This window comes from Dipodomys merriami, unplaced genomic scaffold (assembly GCF_024711535.1).
Source record: "Dipodomys merriami isolate MVZ:Mamm:240054 unplaced genomic scaffold, mDipMer1.0.p SCAF_64, whole genome shotgun sequence".
NCBI classification, from domain to species: Eukaryota; Metazoa; Chordata; class Mammalia; order Rodentia; family Heteromyidae; genus Dipodomys; species Dipodomys merriami.
Genome location: NW_027206224.1, coordinates 2,669,062 through 2,690,102, shown reverse-complemented (window position 1 = coordinate 2,690,102; position 21,041 = coordinate 2,669,062). Strand labels below are relative to the sequence as shown.

At 51.3% G+C, this 21,041-nt stretch overlaps 4 protein-coding genes across 5 annotated transcripts in view; 1 reads left to right on the top strand and 3 right to left on the bottom strand.

Moving 5' to 3' along the window:
• The window catches only part of LOC138815392 (serine/threonine-protein kinase H1), a 30,477-nt gene extending 23,782 nt beyond the window's left edge, over nt 1–6,695 (top strand). The window contains exon 3 of one of the 2 annotated variants that reach the window (XM_070004755.1): nt 3,897–6,695. In XM_070004755.1, the coding sequence (XP_069860856.1) occupies nt 3,897–4,214 (318 nt within the window). In that variant the 3' untranslated portion in view covers nt 4,215–6,695. Of the gene's footprint in view, nt 1–2,408; nt 2,512–3,896 lie in introns of those variants that run through there. The other variant, XM_070004758.1, reaches the window with a different exon arrangement.
• Nucleotides 6,696–7,137: 442 nt separating this feature from the next.
• Nucleotides 7,138–10,106, bottom strand: LOC138815391 (chymotrypsin-like protease CTRL-1). The gene is made up of 7 exons (XM_070004754.1): nt 8,926–10,106; nt 8,298–8,401; nt 8,127–8,206; nt 7,945–8,026; nt 7,631–7,811; nt 7,419–7,552; nt 7,138–7,340 (listed from the first exon to the last, which is right to left on the bottom strand). The coding sequence occupies exons 1-7, from the start codon at nt 8,975–8,977 to the stop codon at nt 7,179–7,181; spliced, it is 795 nt and encodes a 264-aa protein (XP_069860855.1). The 5' UTR covers nt 8,978–10,106; the 3' UTR covers nt 7,138–7,178.
• A 3,051-nt stretch (nt 10,107–13,157) lies between these two features.
• Nucleotides 13,158–15,935, bottom strand: LOC138815390 (proteasome subunit beta type-10). Its single transcript, XM_070004753.1, has 8 exons — nt 15,692–15,935; nt 15,411–15,498; nt 15,229–15,326; nt 14,999–15,139; nt 14,653–14,768; nt 14,513–14,571; nt 13,776–13,927; nt 13,158–13,671 (listed from the first exon to the last, which is right to left on the bottom strand). Exons 1-8 carry the CDS (start codon nt 15,745–15,747, stop codon nt 13,560–13,562), a joined length of 822 nt encoding a protein of 273 aa, XP_069860854.1. The 5' UTR covers nt 15,748–15,935; the 3' UTR covers nt 13,158–13,559.
• A 1,261-nt stretch (nt 15,936–17,196) lies between these two features.
• LOC138815389 (phosphatidylcholine-sterol acyltransferase) lies at nt 17,197–21,031 on the bottom strand. The gene is made up of 6 exons (XM_070004752.1): nt 20,755–21,031; nt 19,909–20,065; nt 19,710–19,825; nt 19,511–19,606; nt 19,205–19,429; nt 17,197–18,122 (listed from the first exon to the last, which is right to left on the bottom strand). Exons 1-6 carry the CDS (start codon nt 20,906–20,908, stop codon nt 17,581–17,583), a joined length of 1,290 nt encoding a protein of 429 aa, XP_069860853.1. The 5' UTR covers nt 20,909–21,031; the 3' UTR covers nt 17,197–17,580.
• Between the last annotated feature and the right edge of the window lie 10 nt (nt 21,032–21,041).

Sequence of the window (21,041 nt, the reverse complement as noted above, 5' to 3'; positions counted from 1 at the left end):
TAGAACTTTAGAAATTAGATTAGGATCAAGGTTCAAAGCCAGCTCTGGCAGGATAGTCTGTGAATTCTTATCTCCAATTAACCACCAAAAACCTAGACGTGGAGCAGTGGCTCAAGTAAATTGCAAGCCTTGAGTGAAAAAGCCTCAAGGTAAGATCACTGAGTGCTTCAAGAAATGTTCTCCTCTTCTCTCCCCCACCTCCCTATTTTGATGCCAGTCCTGGAGCTTGGACTCAGTGCATAGTCACCGTCCCTGAGCTTTTTTTGCTCCAGGCTAGTGCTCTATCACTGAGCTCCTCTTGGGCAGTTAATTGGAGATAAGAGTCTCATAGACTTTCTTACCCAGGCTGGCTTTGAACTGCTATTTTTGGATCTTAACCTCCGGGTAGCTAGGGTTACAGGCCTGAGCATACAGTTAAGAAATGTTCTTTTTTTTTTTTGGTCCGGTCGTGGCGCCTGAACTCTGAGCCTGGGCGCTGTCCCTCAGCTCTTCAGCTCAAGGCTAGCGCTCTAGCGCTTGAGCCGCAATGCCACTTCCGGCTTTTTTTTCTTTGCTTATGTGGTGCTGAGGAATCGAACCCAGGGCCTCAGGCTTGCAAGGCAAGCGCTCTACCACTGAGCCACCTTCCCAGCCCCAGGAAATGTTCTTGACAGACTCTTCAACCCAATAGGAAGGGGCAGGGAGGAGGGTAGCCAGAATGCCTTTCTGTTTTAGTCTTTCCTTCTGAAGGGATAATTAGACTAGAATACTGAGGAACAGTTTTGATCTACCAGAAGTAGGGGATAAGGAGGCAAGGTAGGTGAAATATTCATCAGAGGGATCCCTTCTCTTCTTTGTTTTGTTGTGTTTTTGTCAGTCATAGGGCTTAAACTCTGGGCCTAGGCACTGTCTTTGAGCTCTTTTGCTCAAGCCTAGTGCTTTACCACTTTGAGCTACAGCACCACTTCCAATTTTCTGGTGGTTTATTGGAGATGAGTCTCACAGACTTTCCTGCCTGGGCTGGTTTTGAACCGTGATCCTCAGATCTCAGCCTCCTGAGTAGCTAGGATTACAGGCTCAAGCCAACAGTGCCCAGCTCCTTTCTCCTCTTTGTTATGGCTTCTCTGATTTTATATACTGTCAAGTGTTAGGTACCCTAATTGTAAAGGGACAAGGAGATCTTTAGGGACTTTGGACTCTGGAGAAAGGCAGCCAACTTGAGCAGAGCAGAGACCCTGTCACTTTTCTCACAACTTTGGTTCAGGCCCTACCTCCCTCTCATACAACTCCAGAAATCTGTGGAGAATGTAGGTAGGAAAGTGTAGGTACTGAAACTATGTTCTGACCCCAGAGCAGGCTGAATACTTAATGTCTAGAAATAAAGCCAACTATCTTATTAATATTTCCTGGCAGTTCATACACAGATGGAAGCCTCTGGGAGACTGACCAGCTGCTATTTGGAGTCCGTCCATCTGTCAGCCACCTGAGGCCCATGAATGTCCGTGGTCTGGCCCCAAGTATAATGTACTGAGGTCAGAGTTCTGTCCTTCACCTAAAGCAAGCAGATGGAACTGTGGAAACCATGTTGTTTATTATTTTTCTTTTTTTTATTTTTCCTCCATGCCCTGAATGCTCCAAAGCCACCCAAATGTAGGCTGACAAGACATACTTAGGTTCCAGGGGCCTAAGTATTTCAGGGAAGCAGGAAGGATGAGCTATGAATACTTTCTCTTAGAAGGTTCTGTTTTGGGCTTGAGGCTGGAAGTGTGGTAGTGGGTGAGTCCTGTCCAAGAGCCTTGACATGGCTTCTAGGGGCTGCTATTCTGGAATCAACCTAAGCTCTTGCCTCATGGTCAGCAGGCTGGATGAGGACCACCTCCCTGTGTTGCCACCTTGATTTCCCTTAGCAAGTTCTTCATCATACAAAGGTTAAACTAAGGACCATTGGTCAGGAAGACTTGAATCACATTGGCTTAGGTACACCTCCCCTAGCCCCCTCCACACAGCTGCTCCCAGCTCTTCAAAGATGTAGCACATTGGAGCCTGCCAGAGAGGGCTGGATTGGCCCTCAGACAAATAAGTCCATTGGTATTCTGCACACAGCTGTACATATGCAGTAATTGATGAGGCGAGCGTCTTGGGGAGCAGGAGGGGTAGATCAATCTGGTTCGCTTTGGCACTAACAGGCTAGCTGCTTGACAAGCAGTAGGGGTCGATGCCTAGAGTGAGCTTGTGCCACTCTGGAGATAGCGATGCTTAAAGCCCACTGGTAAGGTCTGGCGAGAGACCCTTCTGAGACTGCATTGGACTGGTTCCAAGCTGTAGGGGGTCCATGGTTTGGCTGGATATAGTGGATAGGAGGTGGGGAAATCCTCTGATCTATCTATGCTTCAGATTCCTAGCTTGTGAATCTAGTTTTACCTCTGCAGATGAATTGTGCTTCATCTAGCCAGGCTAGACCAAGGGGCAGGAGCAGAATCTGTCATCCAGCCTGAGCTTTCAGCTGTCTTGAAGCTATTTACACAACAGATCAAGTGGGGCTGCAGTAAGTACCCCAGTCAGTTCTTCCCTTGGAGACTATAGGAGGACAGAGCAGCATGGATATTCTTTTTTTTCTTTTTCTTTTTTTAATTGTCAGTCATGGGGCTTGAACTCTGGGCCTGCGTGCTGTTCCTTACCTCTTCAGCTCAAGGCAAGCACTCTACCAGTTGAGCTATGGTGCCACTTCTGGTCTTCTGGTGGTTTATTGGAGATAGGAGTCTAACAGTCTTTCCTGACTGGGCTGGCTTTGAACTGCGATCCTCAGGTTGATACCTGTAATCCTAGCTACTCAGGAAGCTGAGATCTGAGTAAGATGTGGTGGGTCATTCTTTTTTAAAGTGTCTCTGAGTGCCAGGCGCCGGTCGCTCATGCCTGTCATCCTAGCTACCCAGGAGGCTGAGATCTGAGGATTGTGATTCAGAGCCAGCTCAGGCAAGAAAGTCTGTGAGACTCTTATCTCCAATAAACCACCAGAAAACTGGAAGTGGCACTGTAGATTAAGTAGTAGAGTGCTAGCCTTGAGCTGAAGAGCTGAGGGACAGTGCCTAGGCCCAGCTTTTTTTTTTTTTTGGTCGGTGTGGTGCTTGAACTCTGGGCCTGAGCGTTGTCCCTCAGCTCGTCAGCTCAAGGCTAGTGCTCTACCACTTGAGCTACAGTGCCACTTCTGGTTTTCTGATGGTTTATTGGAGATAAGAGTTTCACAGACTTTCCTGCCCAGGCTGGCTTTGAATTGTGATCCTCAGATCTCAGCCTCCTGAGTAGCTAGGATTACAGGTGTGAGCCACCGGTGCTCGGCTTCCAGGCCCAGCTTTCAAGCCACACAACCAAAAAAAAAAAAAAAGTCTCTGAGTTATAGGTGGTCCTAAGAACCACCTCTGTGGGTCCAGAGTGTTCCCTGTCACTGGGCACCAGTGGCTCACTCCTATAACCCTAGCTACTCAGGAGGCTGAAATACAAGGATCGCAGTTCAAAGTCTGCCCAGGCAGGAAAGTCTGTGAGACTTTTTATCTCCAGTTAACAACCAAAAAGCCAGAAATAGGACTGTAGCTTAAGTGGTAAAACGCTAGCCTTGAGCGAAAAAGCTAAGTGACAGTGCCTAGCCCTGAGTTCAAGCCCCAGTATGCTTAAAAGAAGCATTCCCTGGGTTAGTGGACATTCTTTTCCTCCCTGAAAAACTACCCAAAGTAGCCCCTGCTCAGTAACCTGGGCCAGCAGTGAGTACGTAAGGGAGGGTGAGAAGGATTCATGGGATTGGATAGAACCTCTCTCTAGGGAGTGCAAAGATGCTGGGAGGTCCCAGTGCTGTGGTGGCGGCATCATCCAGAAGGGTGGCCAGTGTTGACTATTTCCTTCTAATGCTTGTCCTTGGCCTCCAGCCCTGGCCCAGTGTATCCAACCTTGCCAAAGACTTCATTGACCGCCTGCTGACAGTGGACCCTGGAGCTCGGATGACTGCACTACAGGCCTTGAGGCACCCGTGGGTAGTGAGCATGGCAGCCTCTTCATCCATGAAGAATCTGCATAGATCCATCTCCCAGAACCTCCTCAAGCGTGCCTCCTCTCGCTGCCAAAGCACCAAGTCTGCCCAGTCCACACGTTCTAGTCGCTCCACACGCTCCAACAAGTCTCGCCGTGTGCGGGAGCGAGAGCTGCGGGAGCTCAACCTGCGCTATCAACAGCAGTATAATGGCTGAACCACCAGCTGTGACTTAGATATGACACAGTCTCGGCCTCGCTGCTTTCTGCTGTGCCGTCTGAGATCAGCACCCTCTCTGGAGGTAGGCCCCATGGCTAGTGGTACGAAGAGAATGTCTGGCTCCAGCCCCTTCTCTGTGCCTTAGTAATCTCTGTCCTTACCATGGGTGGCCTGGAGAACAGTGACATCCTCCGCTCTCCTAACTGGGAACCTTAGCTGGCACTGCTACCCCTTTTTGGTGGGCAGTACTCTTATGAGTTAGGGGAAGGGACAGGACCTCATCATCACTTACCCCGTATCCTTTGACTTTTTTCCCCAGACCAAAGTAGCCTACAAGCCGGGCGCCAGTGGCTCATGCCTGTAATCCTAGCTACTCAGGAGGCTGAGATCTGAGGATCACGGTTCAAAGCCAGCCCGGGCAACAAAGTCTGTGAGACTCTTATCTCCAATAAACCACTAGAAACCTGGAAGTGGCGCTGTGGCTCAAGCGGTAGAGCACTCGCTTTGAGCTGAAGAGCGCAGGGACAGCACCCAAGCCCAGAGTTCAAGCCCCAGGACCGACCAAAAAAAACCCAAAGTGGCCTACAGTGCTGGGTGGAGGGATTCTTAGGGTCTAAGACCTTTGGGACTGTTACTTTTAGATCTCCCCTCCTTCCACAGAACTTTCTTTCCTAGCCCTCTACATTCCATGTCATCTTGATCCTTATGATTGTGCTCCAGCTGGATGCCAAAGGCTAACAGCTATAATCCTAGCTACTCAGGAGGCTGAGATCTGAGGCTTGTAGTTCAAAGTCAGCCTGGTAGACAAACCTGAGACATTGTTATTTCCAGTTAACCAGCAAAGGCCAGAACTGGAGGCATGGCTCAAGTGGTAGAGCCCAGCTATAAGTGATAAAGCTAAGCAAGAGCACGAGCCCTGATTTTAAATCTCAGTACACACACACACACACACACACACACACACACACACACACGTGCGCGCGCGCGCGCGCACACACACGCACGCACGCACGCACGCACGCACACACACATGCACACACGCGCGCGTGCTGTGCTTCGGACCTGCTCGCATCCCAGCCAAGATGTCTTCCTTCATGGTGCCACCAGAACCCCCCCAGCTCCAAGACTTGCCAGGACCTCTAGTGGTAGAGCTGTGGCATGGACCTTAGCCTTATCCGTGACAGGCTTGTCCCAGGATCTATCCCCTCTGTTTATAAGCGGATTCCTGAGGGTTATGAAACCCTCAGTACCTTCTTTGCAGGACCCACTGTTGCCCTCTCCCTTGGATGCCTATTGCATTTCCCAGAAGTCTCCTTCCCCACTATGAGGTGGGAAGGTTAAAAGGAGTCCCACTGCTGCTACCTGGGGGATTGGGACACCTGAGCCAAGGCAGAGCTCCCCCCACGCCCACCCCGTCCCCCATTCTATCCTTTGGCGCTGCCCATTGCCCTTCCCTTCAGGTGCTGCTCTGCCCTCTTCTACAGCTTGATGATGGCGCCATCTAGTGTTAGACTTAAGTATGCACAGCCTTCTTGCAAAGCTTCAGTCCTCCAAATTAAAATGGAAAGGAAGGAGTTGCTGCATTAGTAAAGGGTCCTGGACTGTTCAGTTCTCCTTCTGCTCTGCTTCTGTGCACCTCTTTCTGGAACTTAGCCATACTGTGTAATCGGCCTCTGAATTCTGGGTGCCTGGGATACTAGTCTTGCTGTGAGAGCTGTCTTGCCCTGTCCATCCAAGTACCCACTTCCTTTCACAGCATTAACCTTCTACTTTGGGCCTTGATGAATCTCAGGCTGGAAGAGGTCCTTATTAGAGTCCTTATTAGATGGGGGAGGGGCTGTTTTCCCAGAGGACTGAGCCAGAACTGTGTCCCCATAGCTGTCCTAGTGTCTTTACCAACCCCCACTCCCCCTGCCCCCCAGTCACTATCCAGGCTGGAATTCAAGCTTTCTTTCCTCTACGGCTGCTTTAAACGGATAAGGGCCAGGGCCCAGCTTGGGCTTTAGCTGGACTATAAGGGGAGTTTGACCTGCATTCAGCTCCTCCCAGTGGGCAGCCTTGGGCCAAGTCCTCTTCTTTCTGTGTGTGCCACCTTCAATGGGAAATCAAACCAAAGAGACCACTCAGTGCCAAGTTGACTGTGCCTTATATACTCCCCCCTCTGTCCCACTCTTCCCTGGGCAGGAGGCAGTGGGGAACCCATGCCTCCCGGCCTCAGAGTTTTCCCCTAATTCTCCAAGTGTCTCTAGGGGCCTGAAGTCCTGAGGATTTATATCCTCTCTTGCCCAGGTAGACCTGGTTCTGAAGGAGTTTGGTGTCGTGGGCCTTTGATAGGCCCAGTGGGCCTTCATGCCATGGACTGGACCATGGATAGAAAATGTGCAGTTATTTATTTTGTGTACTCAATTTGTAAATGTATCCTCTGTATTCAATAAACAGGCTGCCTTCCCTGGGGAAGGCTTGCCCATTCATTCTGGTAGCCCTGGCTTTGTGTTGTGGGACCATAGTGTTGCCTCATAGGAGGAGAAGTAGGGAGCCCCAGCCTGAAGATTCTGAGTCTTAGCCGGGCGCTGGTGGCTCACGCCTGTAATCCTAGCTACTCAGGAGGCTGAGATCTGAGGATCGCAGTTCAAAGCCAGCCCAGGCAGGAGAGACCGTGAGACTCCTATCTCCAATAAACCACCAGAAAACCGGAAGTGGTGCTGTAGCTCAAGTGGTAGAACGCTCGCCTTGAGCTGAAGAGCTGAGGGACAGCACCCAGGCCCAGAGTTCAAGCCCCACGACTGACCAAAAAAAAAAAAAAAAGATTCTGGGTCTTCAGCCCCTTCTGTGCCAGTGGAGAGTCTAACTTAGAGATAGAACCCTGCAGAGTGTCCTTTTTTCCTTTGAACCAGAATGGCAGACAAAAATACACAAGTAGATCGCGCTTGGGATCTTTATTTGGTTGAGATGGGGAAGGGCCTCAGTTGTAGGCTATGACCTGGTTGATCCAGGTGTTGAACTTGCTAACCCGAGTGTACATGGCAGGTGCTTGGACATTGCAGTTTTCAGTGCCCCAGGAGACAACACCAATCAGCACCCACTTGTTCCCCTTCTGGCAGACAAGAGGGCCTCCCGAGTCACCCTGAGAGGGAAAAGGGGAAGAAGTCAGTTGGAAAGGTGTGTTGTGGTTAAGTCCAGAGGACAGGATTCCCTTACTCACCTGGCATGAGGAGGCACCTGCCGCACCTGCGCAGATCATAGAATCAGTGATTTTTGAGCCCCAATACTGCCGGCACCGGTTCACAGTGACCAGGGGCAGAACCACCTGTTGCAGACGTGCTGGTGTCACATTGCCTGCGGGCCAGGAAAGGGTAGTCAGGTTGGCCCAGGATGCTTGTCCCCTTCTCCCCCAGCTCTGGCCCAAGTTCTTACCTGTGCCGCTGATGCGGCCCCAGCCAGTTGTGACACATGTGAGGCCTTCAGGCAGAGCCTCATTTGAGGCTGCAAGGCAGACGGGTGAGACACGTGTTGTATATTGGGCTGGTGAGGCAAGCTTCAGGAGTGTCAAGTCATTGTTCAGAGTAGTGGGGTTCCAGTTAGGGTGTGTAATGGCCTGTGGGGCCAAGAAAGAGCCATGTAGGGCTGGAGTAGGCACAGGGACCCAGCATTGGTGCTGAGGCAGCTGTACCCAAAGCAGCCCACCTGTGGTCCACTCTTCCTTCTCATGCAGGCGGCCAGGCACTCACCTTTGAGATGGACAGCACCTGTATAGGCTCAGCATTGGATGATCTGTCATACTCACCCAAGACAACAAAGTGGCGGCCAGGACTACAGTGAGAATGGGAATGGACAGCTGTCAGGGGTGCAGAGCAAAGTGGTGGGATGAATGCCCTGCCCTTGGCAGGGTTGACGGAGTATAAACACTCACCTGACATTGCAGTGGGCAGCAGTAACTACCCAGTATTGGTTGATGAGAGACCCTCCACAGAAATGGAAGCCATTTCTTTCCTGAAGTCAGAAGTCAGAGATGGGCCTAGGCTCAGGCTACATGTAAGTGTAAAGTACCCAGGGTTCTGCCCCAATCCAAGAATATGTGTACCTGCAGGGACACCTGCCAGGGCCAGGAGCCTGGCACAGCGTTCTCCCCATTGACAATCCTCTGGTTGAAGTTCAGAGATGGTACGATGGCAGGAACACCGCAGCCTGGCCATTGAGTTGGTGAGGATCTATCACCCAGCCTTCCTCTCCCCACTTTCCCCAAAATTCTCCCCCAGGCTATGTAACCCCAAGGTATCCAAATTGAAAGGGCTTCACTAGCCCTTGTAAGTGCCTTCTGGGCCTCCACACCTAGCTTAGTTACCTGTTTAAACCAGCCCCCAAGGCCTGTTCATTCTCTCACATTTCCAACCTAGTCCCTACTGTTCTCCAACTCCATCACCAGGCCACTTCTTCCTGATCTCGCAGACAGTCTCTCTGGTCCTCCATTCCTCCAAGCCTGAACAGTTCATACCTTTCATGCGGCCAGAGGGCTCTTCCTAAACTACACATTCTACTGACATGGCTCAGTCTCCTGAGTCCTTTCAGGCCTGCTCCTGTCTACCTCTTCCTCCATCTCTTTACCCATGCTGTCTTCCTGCTTCCCTTCGAGACAGGCTGGCTCCTTCTCTGTGTCCCTGGATGCACTGGGAGCTGAGTTGTCCCAGGCTGGTCAGCTGTAGCTCACTTACCCCAGGAAGAGCTGAGGAAGACCAGGCTAAGGGTCAGGCTAAGCAGTAGCATTGTGGCAGTTGTGAGACTGAGATCTGGGCCTGGCCTTATTTATGGGTATCTTTGTCCTTGGGCTAACGTAATAGACCTGAGACCAGGCCAGCTGTGTAGACGCAGTCCACTCCTACAGTCCACTCAAATAGTCTTCTCAGAGCTTCCTTGGCCAGGCTTGGACTTACCCCAAAGTCCAGGTGTTGGGCTCTCATCTCCTCCTCCTAAAGCCTGACTTCTGATTGGCTCTCTGAACTACCTCATATCCTAAGTATTGGCTACTTGTGCCAAGGACATATGGACAGATTAGATTTGTAGTGTCAAGCTGGTAGCTGGGATTACACTAGTATTGTAGGGATATAAAGGGACACAGGTTTTTTTTTCTTTTTTTCTTTTTTATATTTCTTTTTATATTTTTTACATTATTATATCTTTAAGTCGTTGTACAAGAAGTTCCCATTCTACAAAACAGTATATGAGTACAAGGTGTCTGACAACCTTGTCACCCATCCTTCCTAACCCATCCCTTATCTTTTTTTTTTTAATTGAGATTAGGTGGTTACATAAATTTCACATATTTCACAGTATTGTGGAATAGTGATACTTAGTTAAGTCAAACACATTTTAGCCTTCACAAGGCAAATTGTCATTATCATGGTCTATAAAGTTTGCGAATTCTATGAGCTTTGACAATACAAATTATTTCTTCCACATCAGGTGATGATTACATTTCTTTCTTTTTGCTTAGTGTGAGCTGTTCCCTCTTTCCCTCTCATTCTCCCCTTTCCCATCACAGGACACTAAGTTCTTAGAAAAGGTTGCTCAGAATTTAGAGTGCTCCGATAGACAGTCCAGCTGTGGCCAGCTCTGCTCCAGAAAGCTAGGGACAGAGGTTCTGTCAGGTTGAAAGTCCTAACAGACATCTCAGGAATTCCTCATTAGAGTAGGAGTCAGAGGGGGCTGGGAAGGTGGCTCAGTGGTAGAGCGCTTGCCTTGCATGCATGAGGCCCTGGGTTCAATTCCTCAGCACCACATAAGCAGAAAAAAAAAAGCTGGAAGTGGCGCTGTGGCTCAAGTGGTAGAGTGTTAGCCTTGAGCTGAAGAGCTGAGGGACAGCGCCCAGGCCCAGAGTTCAGGCCCCACGACCGGATCCTCCTCCTCCCCCCCAAAAAAAGAGTAGGAGTCAGAGGTTTTCGCAGAAATGACTTCTCTTCCATCAGCATGAGGGTAGGTGGGACAGAAATCTTCATGTGTCTTATCTCCAGACCTCACATTCTCAAATATGAGCTGAGCCCTCAGTGTCTGGCAGACCCTAGGTTGAGGTTGCAAGTAGAAGGGTGACAGTCATCAAAATATGAGTCTTGGGGCTGGGGAGGTGGCTCAGTGGTAGAGTGCTTGCCTTGCATGCTTGAGGCCCTGGGTTCGATTCCCCAGCACCACATAAGCAAAAAGAAAAAAGCCGGAAGTGGTGCTGTGGCTCAAGTGGTAGAGCGCTAGCCTTGAGCTAAAAGAGCTGAGGGACAGCGCCCAGGCCCAGAGTTCAGGCCCCACGACCGGACCCAAAAAAAAAAAGATGAGTCTTTAGGCCTAAAGGTTGAGGTGAGTGAGCCCTGGTGTCTACAGCTTTTTTGTCGGTTGTGGGGCTTGAACTCTGGGCCTGGGCACTGTCCCTCAGCTCTTCAGCTCAAGACTAGCACTCTACTGGTTGAGCCACAGCACCACTTCTGGATTTCTGGTGGTTTACTGGAGATAAGAGTCTCATGGACTTTCCTGCCTGCCCTGGCTTTGATATCTCAGCCTCTTGAATAGCTAGGATTACAGGTATGCTCCACCAACGCCTGGCTTTTTTTTTTTGGGGGGGGGGGAGGGGTCCTGTCGTGGGGCCTGAACTCTGGGCCTGGGCACTGTCCCTCAGCTCTTCAGCTCAAGGCTAGCCTTCTACCACTTGAGCCACAGCGCCACTTCCGGCTTTTTTTTTTTTTTTTTTGCTTATGTGGTGCTGAGGAATCGAACCCAGGGCCTCTTGAATGCAAGGCAAGCACTCTACCACTGAGCCACCTTTCCAGCCCCCCCCTTTTTAAAAAAAAAAAAAAGATACTGAATATTGGAACCTTGAACTCAAGAGGCCTTGAGTTTGACCCATTAGCTGGTATTCTACCACTTGCAGCTGTGTGTGTGTGCGCGCGCGCGTGCGTGCGTGCATGCGCATGCATGCGCATGTGTCAGTCCTGGGGCTTGAACTCAGGGTGTCTCACTCTTGCGTTTTTTTGCACACAGCTGGTATTCTACCACTTGTCAGGCCTCCACTCCTGCTCTTTGCTGGTTAATTAAATGAGATAAGAGTCTCTTGGTTTTGTTTGTTCTAGTAGCTCTGAACTATAATCTTCAGATCTCATCATCCTGATAGCTAAGATTACAAATGTGAGCCACCAGGGCACAGAGCACCTCATTTCTTATTGAACTCTAGGTGGAGAAAATGCCCCATGTAGAGTTGAAACAGAGTTGGTTATCTTCTTTCCAGAAATGTGAGGGCTTTGACACTTGAATCTAAGCTGGGTGCAATGGCTCATGCCTGTAGATCCTAATGATTCAGGAAGCTGAGATTTGGATTGTGGTTTAAGGGCAGAGAAGTTTGCTAGATTCCATTTCCAAAACCAGCAAAAAGCAGGGCTAGAGGCATGGATCAAGTGACAGAACACCAGCCTAACAGTATGATGCCCTGAGTTCACATCCCAGTAATATCTTCGCCATGAGAAAAACACCTGTCTAAAAAAATAGGTGAGGGGGCTGGGAAGGTGGCTCAGTGGTAGAGCGCTTGCCTTGCATGCATGAGGCCCTGGGTTTGATTCCTCAGCACCACATAAGCAAAAAAGAAAAAAGCTGGAAGTGGCGCTGTGGCTCAAGTGGTAGAGCGCTAGCCTTGAGCTGAAGAGCTGAGGGACAGTGCCCAGGCCCAGAGTTCAGGCCCCATGACCAGACCCCCCCCCCTCCGAAAAAAAATTAGGTAAGGGCTGGGGATGTGACTTAGTGGTAGAGTGTTTGCCTAGCATGCATGAAGCCCTGTATTTGATTCCTCAGTACCACATATACAGAAAAAGCCAGAAATGGTATTGTGGCTCAAGTGGTAGAGTGTTAGCTTTGAGCAAAAGAAGCTCAGGGACAGTGTCCAGGCCCTGAGTTCAAGCCCCAGGACTGGCAAAAATAAAATAAAAAGTTAGATGAATGAATGGGTGGTTAGATGGAGCTGAGCTCAGGCCTGGTGGCTCAGGCCTATAATCCTAGCTACTCAGGAGGTTGAGATCTGAGGATCACGGTTCAAAGCCAGCCTGGGCAGGAAAGTCCATGAATCTCTTATCCCCAATTAACTGCCAGAAAACCAGAACTGGTGCTGTGGCTCAAGTGGTAGAGCACTCTCCTTGAGCTGAAGAGCTGAGGGACAGCACCCAGGCCCAGAGTTCAAGCCCCATGACTGACCAAAAAAAAGTCTGGTGAAAATATGAACTTTCTTCAACTTTTAGAGTTTGATGTTTTCACAATAAGGTAGTACAGAAGTTCAATTAGACCCAAGAATATGCAGCTTGGAGACCTTCTCTAGAGGTGGGAAAACAGTTTCGAAGCCAGCTATCTTTTGTGTGTGTGTGTGTGTGTGTGTGTGTGTTGTGTGTGTGTGTGTGAGAAAACAGTTTTGAAGCCAGCTATCTTTTTATTTTGTGTGTGTGTGTGTGTGTGTGTGTGTTGCCTCTACCTCCTGAGAGCTAGAATTACAGGTCTGTGATATCACATCTGGCTAAAACTGTTTTTCTTAGGGAGGTAAATTTACTGTGAGTAAATGGTTCATTCTGCAAGCACCCCAGGTCCATGATACATTTTGTAGTAGGTGTTACCATATGATAAGGGAGAAGCCAGCTATCTTGAAGACAGGATGTGCATCCCAGAATACCCAGCTAAGCCTAAGAGATAATGTGTTATCTCTGCCCAATGAGTCCGTGATCTCTATCATCCAGGAAACTTAATGTTGATCTCTCTGCTCACATTGAAGTCTCTCTATTCACAGACCAGCATGTGCAATGAAGATCAGCTTTATGTAAGTGACTCAGGTAAGTCTGGTCACAGCATTGGAGGCGTGAGGGTTGCTCAGTGAAAATTTGCTATTGGTTTAGGAAACAGTCCCTCTGTCATCACTGTATTCCTAAGGCCCAAGGCAGACCTGAGTGAGATGTGAGCTTTATTTGGGTCACTGGGTAGGGTTTGTCCATGGAGCCTTGTGGGTTTTACAGTAGTCATCAGTAGAGGGCAAAAGCAAAGCAGTGAAGTGGTATGGAGAACGTGTACAGTTTGGTCAGATCAAAAGAAAGGTTTGGAGGGAAAACAGTGAAGCTTTCCACCTCCATCCTGCAACACTAGCTAAGACTGGGGTTCTGGAGGGACTAGATGCCTGAGGTAGTGTAAAGGACACTTCTTAGTCTACACTGGAGGTGTGGAAGCCAGGGACCCTACAGAAATACCTTAGCTATAGAGCTTTCCTGCCTACCATGCTCGATCCAAAAATGACACAGCCATTTGTTTAGTAGTTTATAGTTTTTGGATTTATGTTTCAGACCACTCATACCACGTCCATGGCCTGCACAGTTTCCTCCAGGAGCTCTAGGTCTAATGGCCTTACTTCCTGGGTCATGACGGCAGTGGTTCCAGGAGCAAAGTGGTATCCGGCATGCCTAGGAGGGAGGAGGGAGAGGTTCAGCATGCCTTGTTTTTGCAACTAACCTGTTTGTGGCCTGTGCTACTGCTCCATCATTTGTGCTTCCCCTTCTGCTCTCACCTTGTCATGGGCTTTGTGGGTGTGCTCAGTGTTCGCAGCAGTTTGGCATGGGTTGCGGTGATCACACATGCATCCACACTACCCCCAGAGCCCAGATCACCCAGGATCCCTGCAGTGATGGCTTCCACCAGCAGTTCCTGTGCAGCCTCCATCTGTGGTAATGTGTGAGTGAGGTCTGATGAGCCCTCTGTGTTACCTCAGGCTTCCCTCTGGAGAATTACGCTGAAATCCTAGATTACTTCCCCTTTATGCACACCCAGTCTCATCTTTCCCCTTCCAGATTCCCTTACCTTGGTCTCTGCTTCCCTCTTCCAAAGCTTTGGGTTCCTTCCATCCACTGTCCCTCTTTGCAAACTTCTGAGTTACCTACATTGTGGCCCCTCTTCTAGCAGTCTGCCCACCCATCTAATCTGGTCTTGGACTCTAATCCTCTGGTTCACTGTGTTTCTGGACCTCAGCCACCTCTAAAACAAGTCACCCACTTCCACCCTTCTCCAAAGTCCAGACTTCAGACCTCATAGGACCCCACTGGGATTTTCCTCTTCCCTAAGCTTTTCCTAGCCATCAAGCTTTGGTACTTAAGGGGTCCCCACTTCTTTATCATCACTCAGTCTGTACTTGGTCACCTCCAAGTCTCCCTCTACTTCTACACATGGCTTAGGGTTCCTTTACACTCCCCCCGATTCCCGGTACGCTTCCCCTTAGAGACCAAGTAGTGGGGCGCAGAGATCGTTTACCGTCATGTTTGGCTGGAACCTGTCTTCCAGCACGGCGAGGGCCGCATCTTGTCCGGAGCCTGCAGGCGGGAGAGACCTAAGAGGTCAGCTCGGGGACAAACATGAGCAAAGCAGAGTTGGTGGGGAAGGGAGGAGCTCACCCAGGGCCGTGAAGGGCAGACGGCTGTAGGAACCGTGGGGATGCACACTGTACAGCTGCGGTCCAGTCGGGTCTACCCCGCCCACGACGAGCGACGCGCCCACATGGCCTTGATACCTGACGGTGGATTGATGGGACCGCCTCCATGTCCCGCCCCCGGAGACCCGCTCCTCCCCTTGCTTTGCCGTCCCAGTGACGTCACCCCTTCCGGTAGCCTACTTCCCTTGTCCCCGCCTCTTCCCGTTCTAGGAACATGGAAGTCCCGCCCTTTCTCCAGTCCCTCCTCCCATGGGGCCTGTCCGTCCGGCAATGGACGTCCCCCTCTCTGAGGCTTCTCGTCCCCGCACCGGAAAAGTGTCTGGCGTAGCATGCGGGTCACCGTGGCCACCCGCGGCTCTCGGCCAGTGGACAGCGCGTGCAGCTCCATGTTGGACGCCGCCATCCGCGTGGTCATCTCCGCATCCGCAGCTACTCCAGCCCCACAGCAGCTGAGGGCGAAGGGAGGGTGTGTGTGTGCGGGCAGGCTGGCGTGGGGGGCCGGGAGGTTCTTTCTGGCGAGGGGGAGCTGGGTTCTTACTAGATTTTGGGAGCGATGAAGTGGATCTTCTCGCAGCTCTTGTCCGCCACGACCGAGTCGCTAGTGGCCCGCGTATCCGCGCCCAGGATGACCCCGTCCTACAGAGGAGGGGCCCTGCCTCAGCCCCCGCGCCTCTCCCCGCAGCTTCCCCGCTAGCTCCCCAGGAGCCCCGTTCCCCTTACTCGGAACACGAGTCCCGCAATGGTGGTGCCGGTCTTACGTGCACGCGGCACTCGGAGCCCCGGGAGGACGCGTTCCAAGGATGCATTTCTGGAAACGGAGGTTGTCCAGTTAGTTCCGCTCCAGTTGCATCTCCCCCACGTTTCCAGGCCTCCCTCATCTCCGCGGGTGAGCCTGAAACCCAAGTCTCCCAACTCACCCCTTCCTTCCACACCCCCACGGCCTCCCAGGAAAAGGCCAGAACAAAGCACCAGCAACTGGTGACTAAAACACATCTCCTCACCTCTGGCAGTTCTCGAAGGAGAAGCCCCCGTGGGGCGCCAGTACTGGCTTAAGCATCTCAGGAGGGCAGGTTTTGACCCGGGTTCTATGGATCCTTCAGAAGAGTGGAGCCAAGGGGAGCAGAAAACCCTGGCTTCTGGGGACTTCCAGGCTAGTTAATGTTTCCAGCTTTCACTTTTGCCTCCACCCTGAACATGGCCGCTTTGCGTTTCCTCTTTCACTTTCATCTCTGGCCTTAGATAGCTTTGGAGTGGGGCAATGTCCCTTGCCAGGCCCTCCATGCCGCTCCCTAGGTCCTCTTTTGAGATAGGACAAACCTCCCCATATGTAGACGTGGTTCAATTCTGACCACTTTTCACCCTGATAGATCAAAGCTCTGCCTCATCTGCCAACACCCTAAATTAGCTGTCAAACCCATGGCTAGCCTGCATTGTTACTGGCCTAGTTGATTTGTTTCTTGTCACATTCTTCCTATTTCTGCTCTTGTTGTCTTTGTCTCCTTTCAGAAATCTCAACTATTAAGGCTCAGTCTTCAGCCACAGTGACGCTAGTCCTTTCATCTTCTCCCTAAGAGGGGCACTGTGGGTCCAGTGCACTGTGCTTGCTTAGCATGTGCAGCGGCTTGGGTTTCTTATCCCTTCCTAGTGTGGAATTCTGGTCAGTTTTCCTAGTTGGAATCTCTTAGCATCTGCACACAACTCTTGGGCTCAAACCCAAGTTTCCCTTCTGAGCCCTCTGGCCTCAGTGTAGGTTCCACCTCTTCTAGGAAGCCTTTCTGACCCCAAGGCTTGGCATCTTGCTGCTTCCCAAAATTTGTTTCACAGGATTTAGCTTCATTAACTCAGGGGCTGTAAGAATAGGCCAGTATTGCCGAGCATGTGCAGTATACTTGGGATCAGTCCATAGCACACAAAAAGAACAAGGTGTTAGTGAGATGATGTGATTAATAGCTATCACTTCTAAGATTCTAAATCCTTTTCTGTGCTGGTCCTGGGGCTTGAATGCAGGGTCTGAGCACTGTCCCTAAGCTTTTAGACTCAAGGCTAGTGCACTACCACTTGAGCTACAGTAGCTGCACTTTTTTTGGGGGGGGGGTCCTGTCATGGGCCCGAACTCTGGGCGTGGGTGCTGTCCCCCAGCTCTTCAGCTCAAGGCTAGTGCTCTACCACTTGAGCCACAGCACCACTTCTGGCTTTTTCCCCCCCTGCTTTTGTGGTGCTGAGGAATTGAACCCAGGGCATCATGCATGCAAGGCAAACGTTCTACCACTGAGCCACCTTCCCAGCCCCACTTCTGTTTTTGTTTTTTTAGTGCTTAATCCAAGAGAAAAGTCTCTCAGATTTTCCTGCCTGGGCTGGCTTCAAACTAATCTTTAGATCTCAACCTCCTGAGTAACTTGTATTACAGGTGTAAGCCACAGACGTCCAGCAAAATAAATCATTTTTTTCTTTTAGAACTAGAGTTCGAGTCCAGGGCTTTGTACACTACCAACAAATAGCACCCCCATTTCCCAGAATCTAAACTCGTTTATATCTGTTACCCACCGAGCACTAGACAGGCCATCTCCCCTTCCCTTCTGAGACCAGGGAAAAGCAGCTCAGATCATCCCATCCTTTTGTTCTTTCAGCTCTTTGAGTCCAGCTGGCTCTAGTCCTAGTACCCAGCACAGAGCCAGACACAGGGCAAGCTCCTTGAACAGCTCAACCAGAAAAATGGGAAGTCAGCTCAGTGTATACAGTTCAGTTTCAGGCTTTAGGAGGGCCCATCTTGCCACAGGCCCCACTGAGCACTGGTTTGTGGTTGGTGATGCATGCATCTTTGCACAGGGGCCCTAGTAGTGCCTCTCTTAATCTACAGCACACAGGGCTCATGGCAGTTAAAAGTGTTTATTCAGGGAGCCTGAGTGTGACTGCGGTAAGCACCCAGAAGGATGGCATTGATGTGCTCTAGTGTCTTGTTGCTGAAGACCATGTTGAGGTGCTGTGTCCCATTCAGGGGCAGCAGGTGTACCGGCTGTGGTTGGCGGCCCTGCCAGTAGCCACAGAGCTCCATGCTGCGTGTGGCTACGGTGTCATCACCATCCTCATACAGCATAGCCACAGGGTCCGTGTAGGGAAAACCATCATCATAAATGTAGGTGCGGGGTGTGGGCAGACCCACACCATACAGACAGTAAACTTCCACACCAGGTGCTGGGAGGCCTGCCAGCAGGTCACGTGACTGAAGCCACATGTACCAGCCTTCCTCAAAGTGCAAATCAGCAAAGAAGCGTTGGAAGTCATGGCCTGTGTAGTTGAAGCTTGGTGTGGAAATGAACACGTGGTCCTCAGGCCACACCTGGTGGGCAGGAAACATCCACGGGGAAGTCGTAGTTATTCGCTGCTTCTCTCTCAGTTTGATGCTGGACATGATCGGAATGCCCTGGTTGTCACCTATGGACAGGGAGCACGGTGGGACAAGGAGCGGGCTCAGCTCACCATTTGCCCCAGTGTAAGTGGGTTGCCCAAGCTTGTTCCTAGGGACAGGGTATAGCTTGATGGTAAGGTGCTTACCTAGCATGTGCAAAACTCTTGAATTCTACTTCAAGTACTGCACATTCTTGTTCCCTCACAGAGTTGGACTCTAAGCCACAGACCAGAGCAGGACTGATATCCAAAAAAGTGCTTGTTGTGTGCTTATTTGCTCTCCCTCACTCCCTGCATGGGCCGTATGCTGCATAAAGGTTACAGGGTTGAATCTGGGGCAGGATAAAGTGAGGCTGTATCTCTGGAAACTTTGTTGTTGTTGGTGGTCGTCGTGGGGCTTGAACTCAGGGCCTAAGCACTGTCTCTGAGCTCAAGGCTTTTTTGCTCAAGGCTAGCACTCTACCACTTTGCACTATAGCACCATTTCTAGTCTACTGATTGTTAATTGGAGGTAAGAGTCTCATGGACTCTTTCTTACCCAGGCTGGCTTTGAACTGCAGTCCTCAGATCTCAGCCTTCTGAATAGTTAGGAGTATAGGTGTGAACCCCCAGTGCCTGGCCAGTGGTACAATGTTAATCAGGAGAGGGAGATTGACAACTTGTAGGGGGGAGAAGGTGCAGCATGGCTGTGCAAGGCATGTAATTATGCTGTGCTGGTGCTGGGACTCAGGAGCTATCCTTAGGGAAGGGCAGGAGCCCTGACTCACTGATCTGTCCTCAATAAAGCAGATCCCTGAGTACAGGGACCCCTGGCAGCAGCAACTAAAAGCTGGGTGGGCAACACCTGAGGCAACAAGGAACAAACTTGGGTTAGAGTCAGATTGCTGGGGTGTATAACTTCCCTTTTGTCATCATTGACATAGACTAAAAGGGACCATCTTAATAGCCCTCCAGGGTGACAGGCAAGGATGGAAATGATAGCAGGTAGGCCCCAGGGTGGTAGACAATACCTTGCATGCCATCCTGAACTAAAGTGATAGCAGCTCTGTGATCAAGCTTCCTTCTTCCCCCACCTCCCATTGGACACAAATCCTCAGAGGCCCTCTCACCTGAGGCCAAGACCAACATGGGCTTGATCGAGCCTCCCCAGGGAGCCCCAAGAGAGATGAAACCATCGATGAAGCGGTCCTTCCAGGACTGAGGCTGACGCAGCAAGAAATAGAGCAAGTGCAGGCAGCCAAGGCTGTGTCCAATGAGGAAGACGGGCTTCCCATAGGTAGCGTGCATCTCCTCCACTAGCCCCGCCAGCTTCCGGTAGTACTCCTCCTGCTGGCCTGCAGGCGGGGCAAAGGTCAAAGAAGTTGGAGTCAAGTGCCACCTGCCCTACCCCAAAACCATGACTAGCAGACACTCACCAGGCTCCAGCCGCCAGTCATAAGGGGCAGCCCGCACTGTCTCATCCCGCACATACCCATTGTTGACCAGATTCTGCACCAGTGTGTGCATGTAACCTGTAGGAAGCCAGCAGCATGAGGGTTCTGGTCATGACATCTACAGGCCAGCCCTGCTAGCCCACCTCAGCCCAGAGCCCTCGGCTGTTCTCTGTTCACGCACCTGCTAGCTTGTTTTTGTCTAAGTACTCAACCGAGTAGGTCTTGCCAAAGCCAGGGACACGGATCTGTACACCAGGGGCATTGGAAACACGTCCAGAACTGCGATTGTATACAACCCTGAGGACAGTGCGACATTCAGCCATCAGTAGCCAAGGGCTGAGGGGGGGGAGGGGGAGGTGGGCAAAGCACAAGGCACATACCTGGTGTTATCAATCCAGCAGTCCACCCCAAGGGGCAGAAACATATTGAGATCCAGCCAGATGGTAAAGAAGTCCTCCGTCTTGCGGTAGCACATCCAGTTCACTACATCCGGCTTGTCCAGCTTCGCTTCTAGCTGATTTCCCAGGCAGCCAGGCACTGTGGGCACTGGCTCTCATTCTGGACTCCTCGGCTTCCCCTCACCCCCAGACCAACCCCACCCCTCCAACTCCCATACCTTCAGCTCCCAGGTACTAACCATACTTCTTTCCTCCTGATCCCAGACCCTACACACCCCTGCCCCCCAGCAGCCCAAAGCAAGGGCTCCCTTCAGGCAGGGGAGTTACAGGAGCCAAGGCCACTGACCCCCTGCCCCCACAAAGCAAACATCCAGCCTGGCTTCCCATTACCGCCAAAGTCCAAGGTAAAAACACAGGTATGGGGTTGGGGGCTGGGCCTGAGAAGGGGGCAGGCATTCATGAGTCTCTCCTGCTTTCCTGCCTTGGGTTGGGCATCATGTCCTTGGTGGGGGCAGGGGGGGGGCAAGAAGTAGTAGGGGCTTGTTCCAGGGCCCAGTGTGGTTCCAACTGACTACAGCTAGAATGCCCTGACCAAAACCTCAGGCGCTCCTATCCTTCCCACCTTCCCCTCCTGTAGTAAACACAGAAAAAGTGTGGTAAAAGATAGGGTGATTTCTCTGTAGGACAAGCCTTTGGCCTCCCCCAATGGAAGTGGAATCAGAGTTAATGCAAGGGCAGAAGAGCCTGGGCAACATCTGCTATCAGGGGCTGGGGGGTCAGGCCTCCCAAGGTGTGGTCTGGTGCATCAGGGACCTGGCGGGGGCTTACCGAGAATGACAGGCGGTGTGTGGTTACTGAGTTCGGCCTTGGGCGTGGTATGCGGGGGGAAGAGCACATTGAAGAGCCAGAAGGGGGCGGCAGGGGGGAGCAGCAGCCCCAGCAGCAGCAGTATCCACTGCCATAGGGAGCCAGGCAGCCCCATTCCAACCCAATGCCTACTGCCAGATGAAGCAGTCCCAGGCTGGCCTTATCTGCTATCAGGGTGGGAGGTCCCCAGAGCCAGTGGGAGGGACAGGACAGCCAATGGGGGTGGCCAAGGATCGCCACTGCCAGGA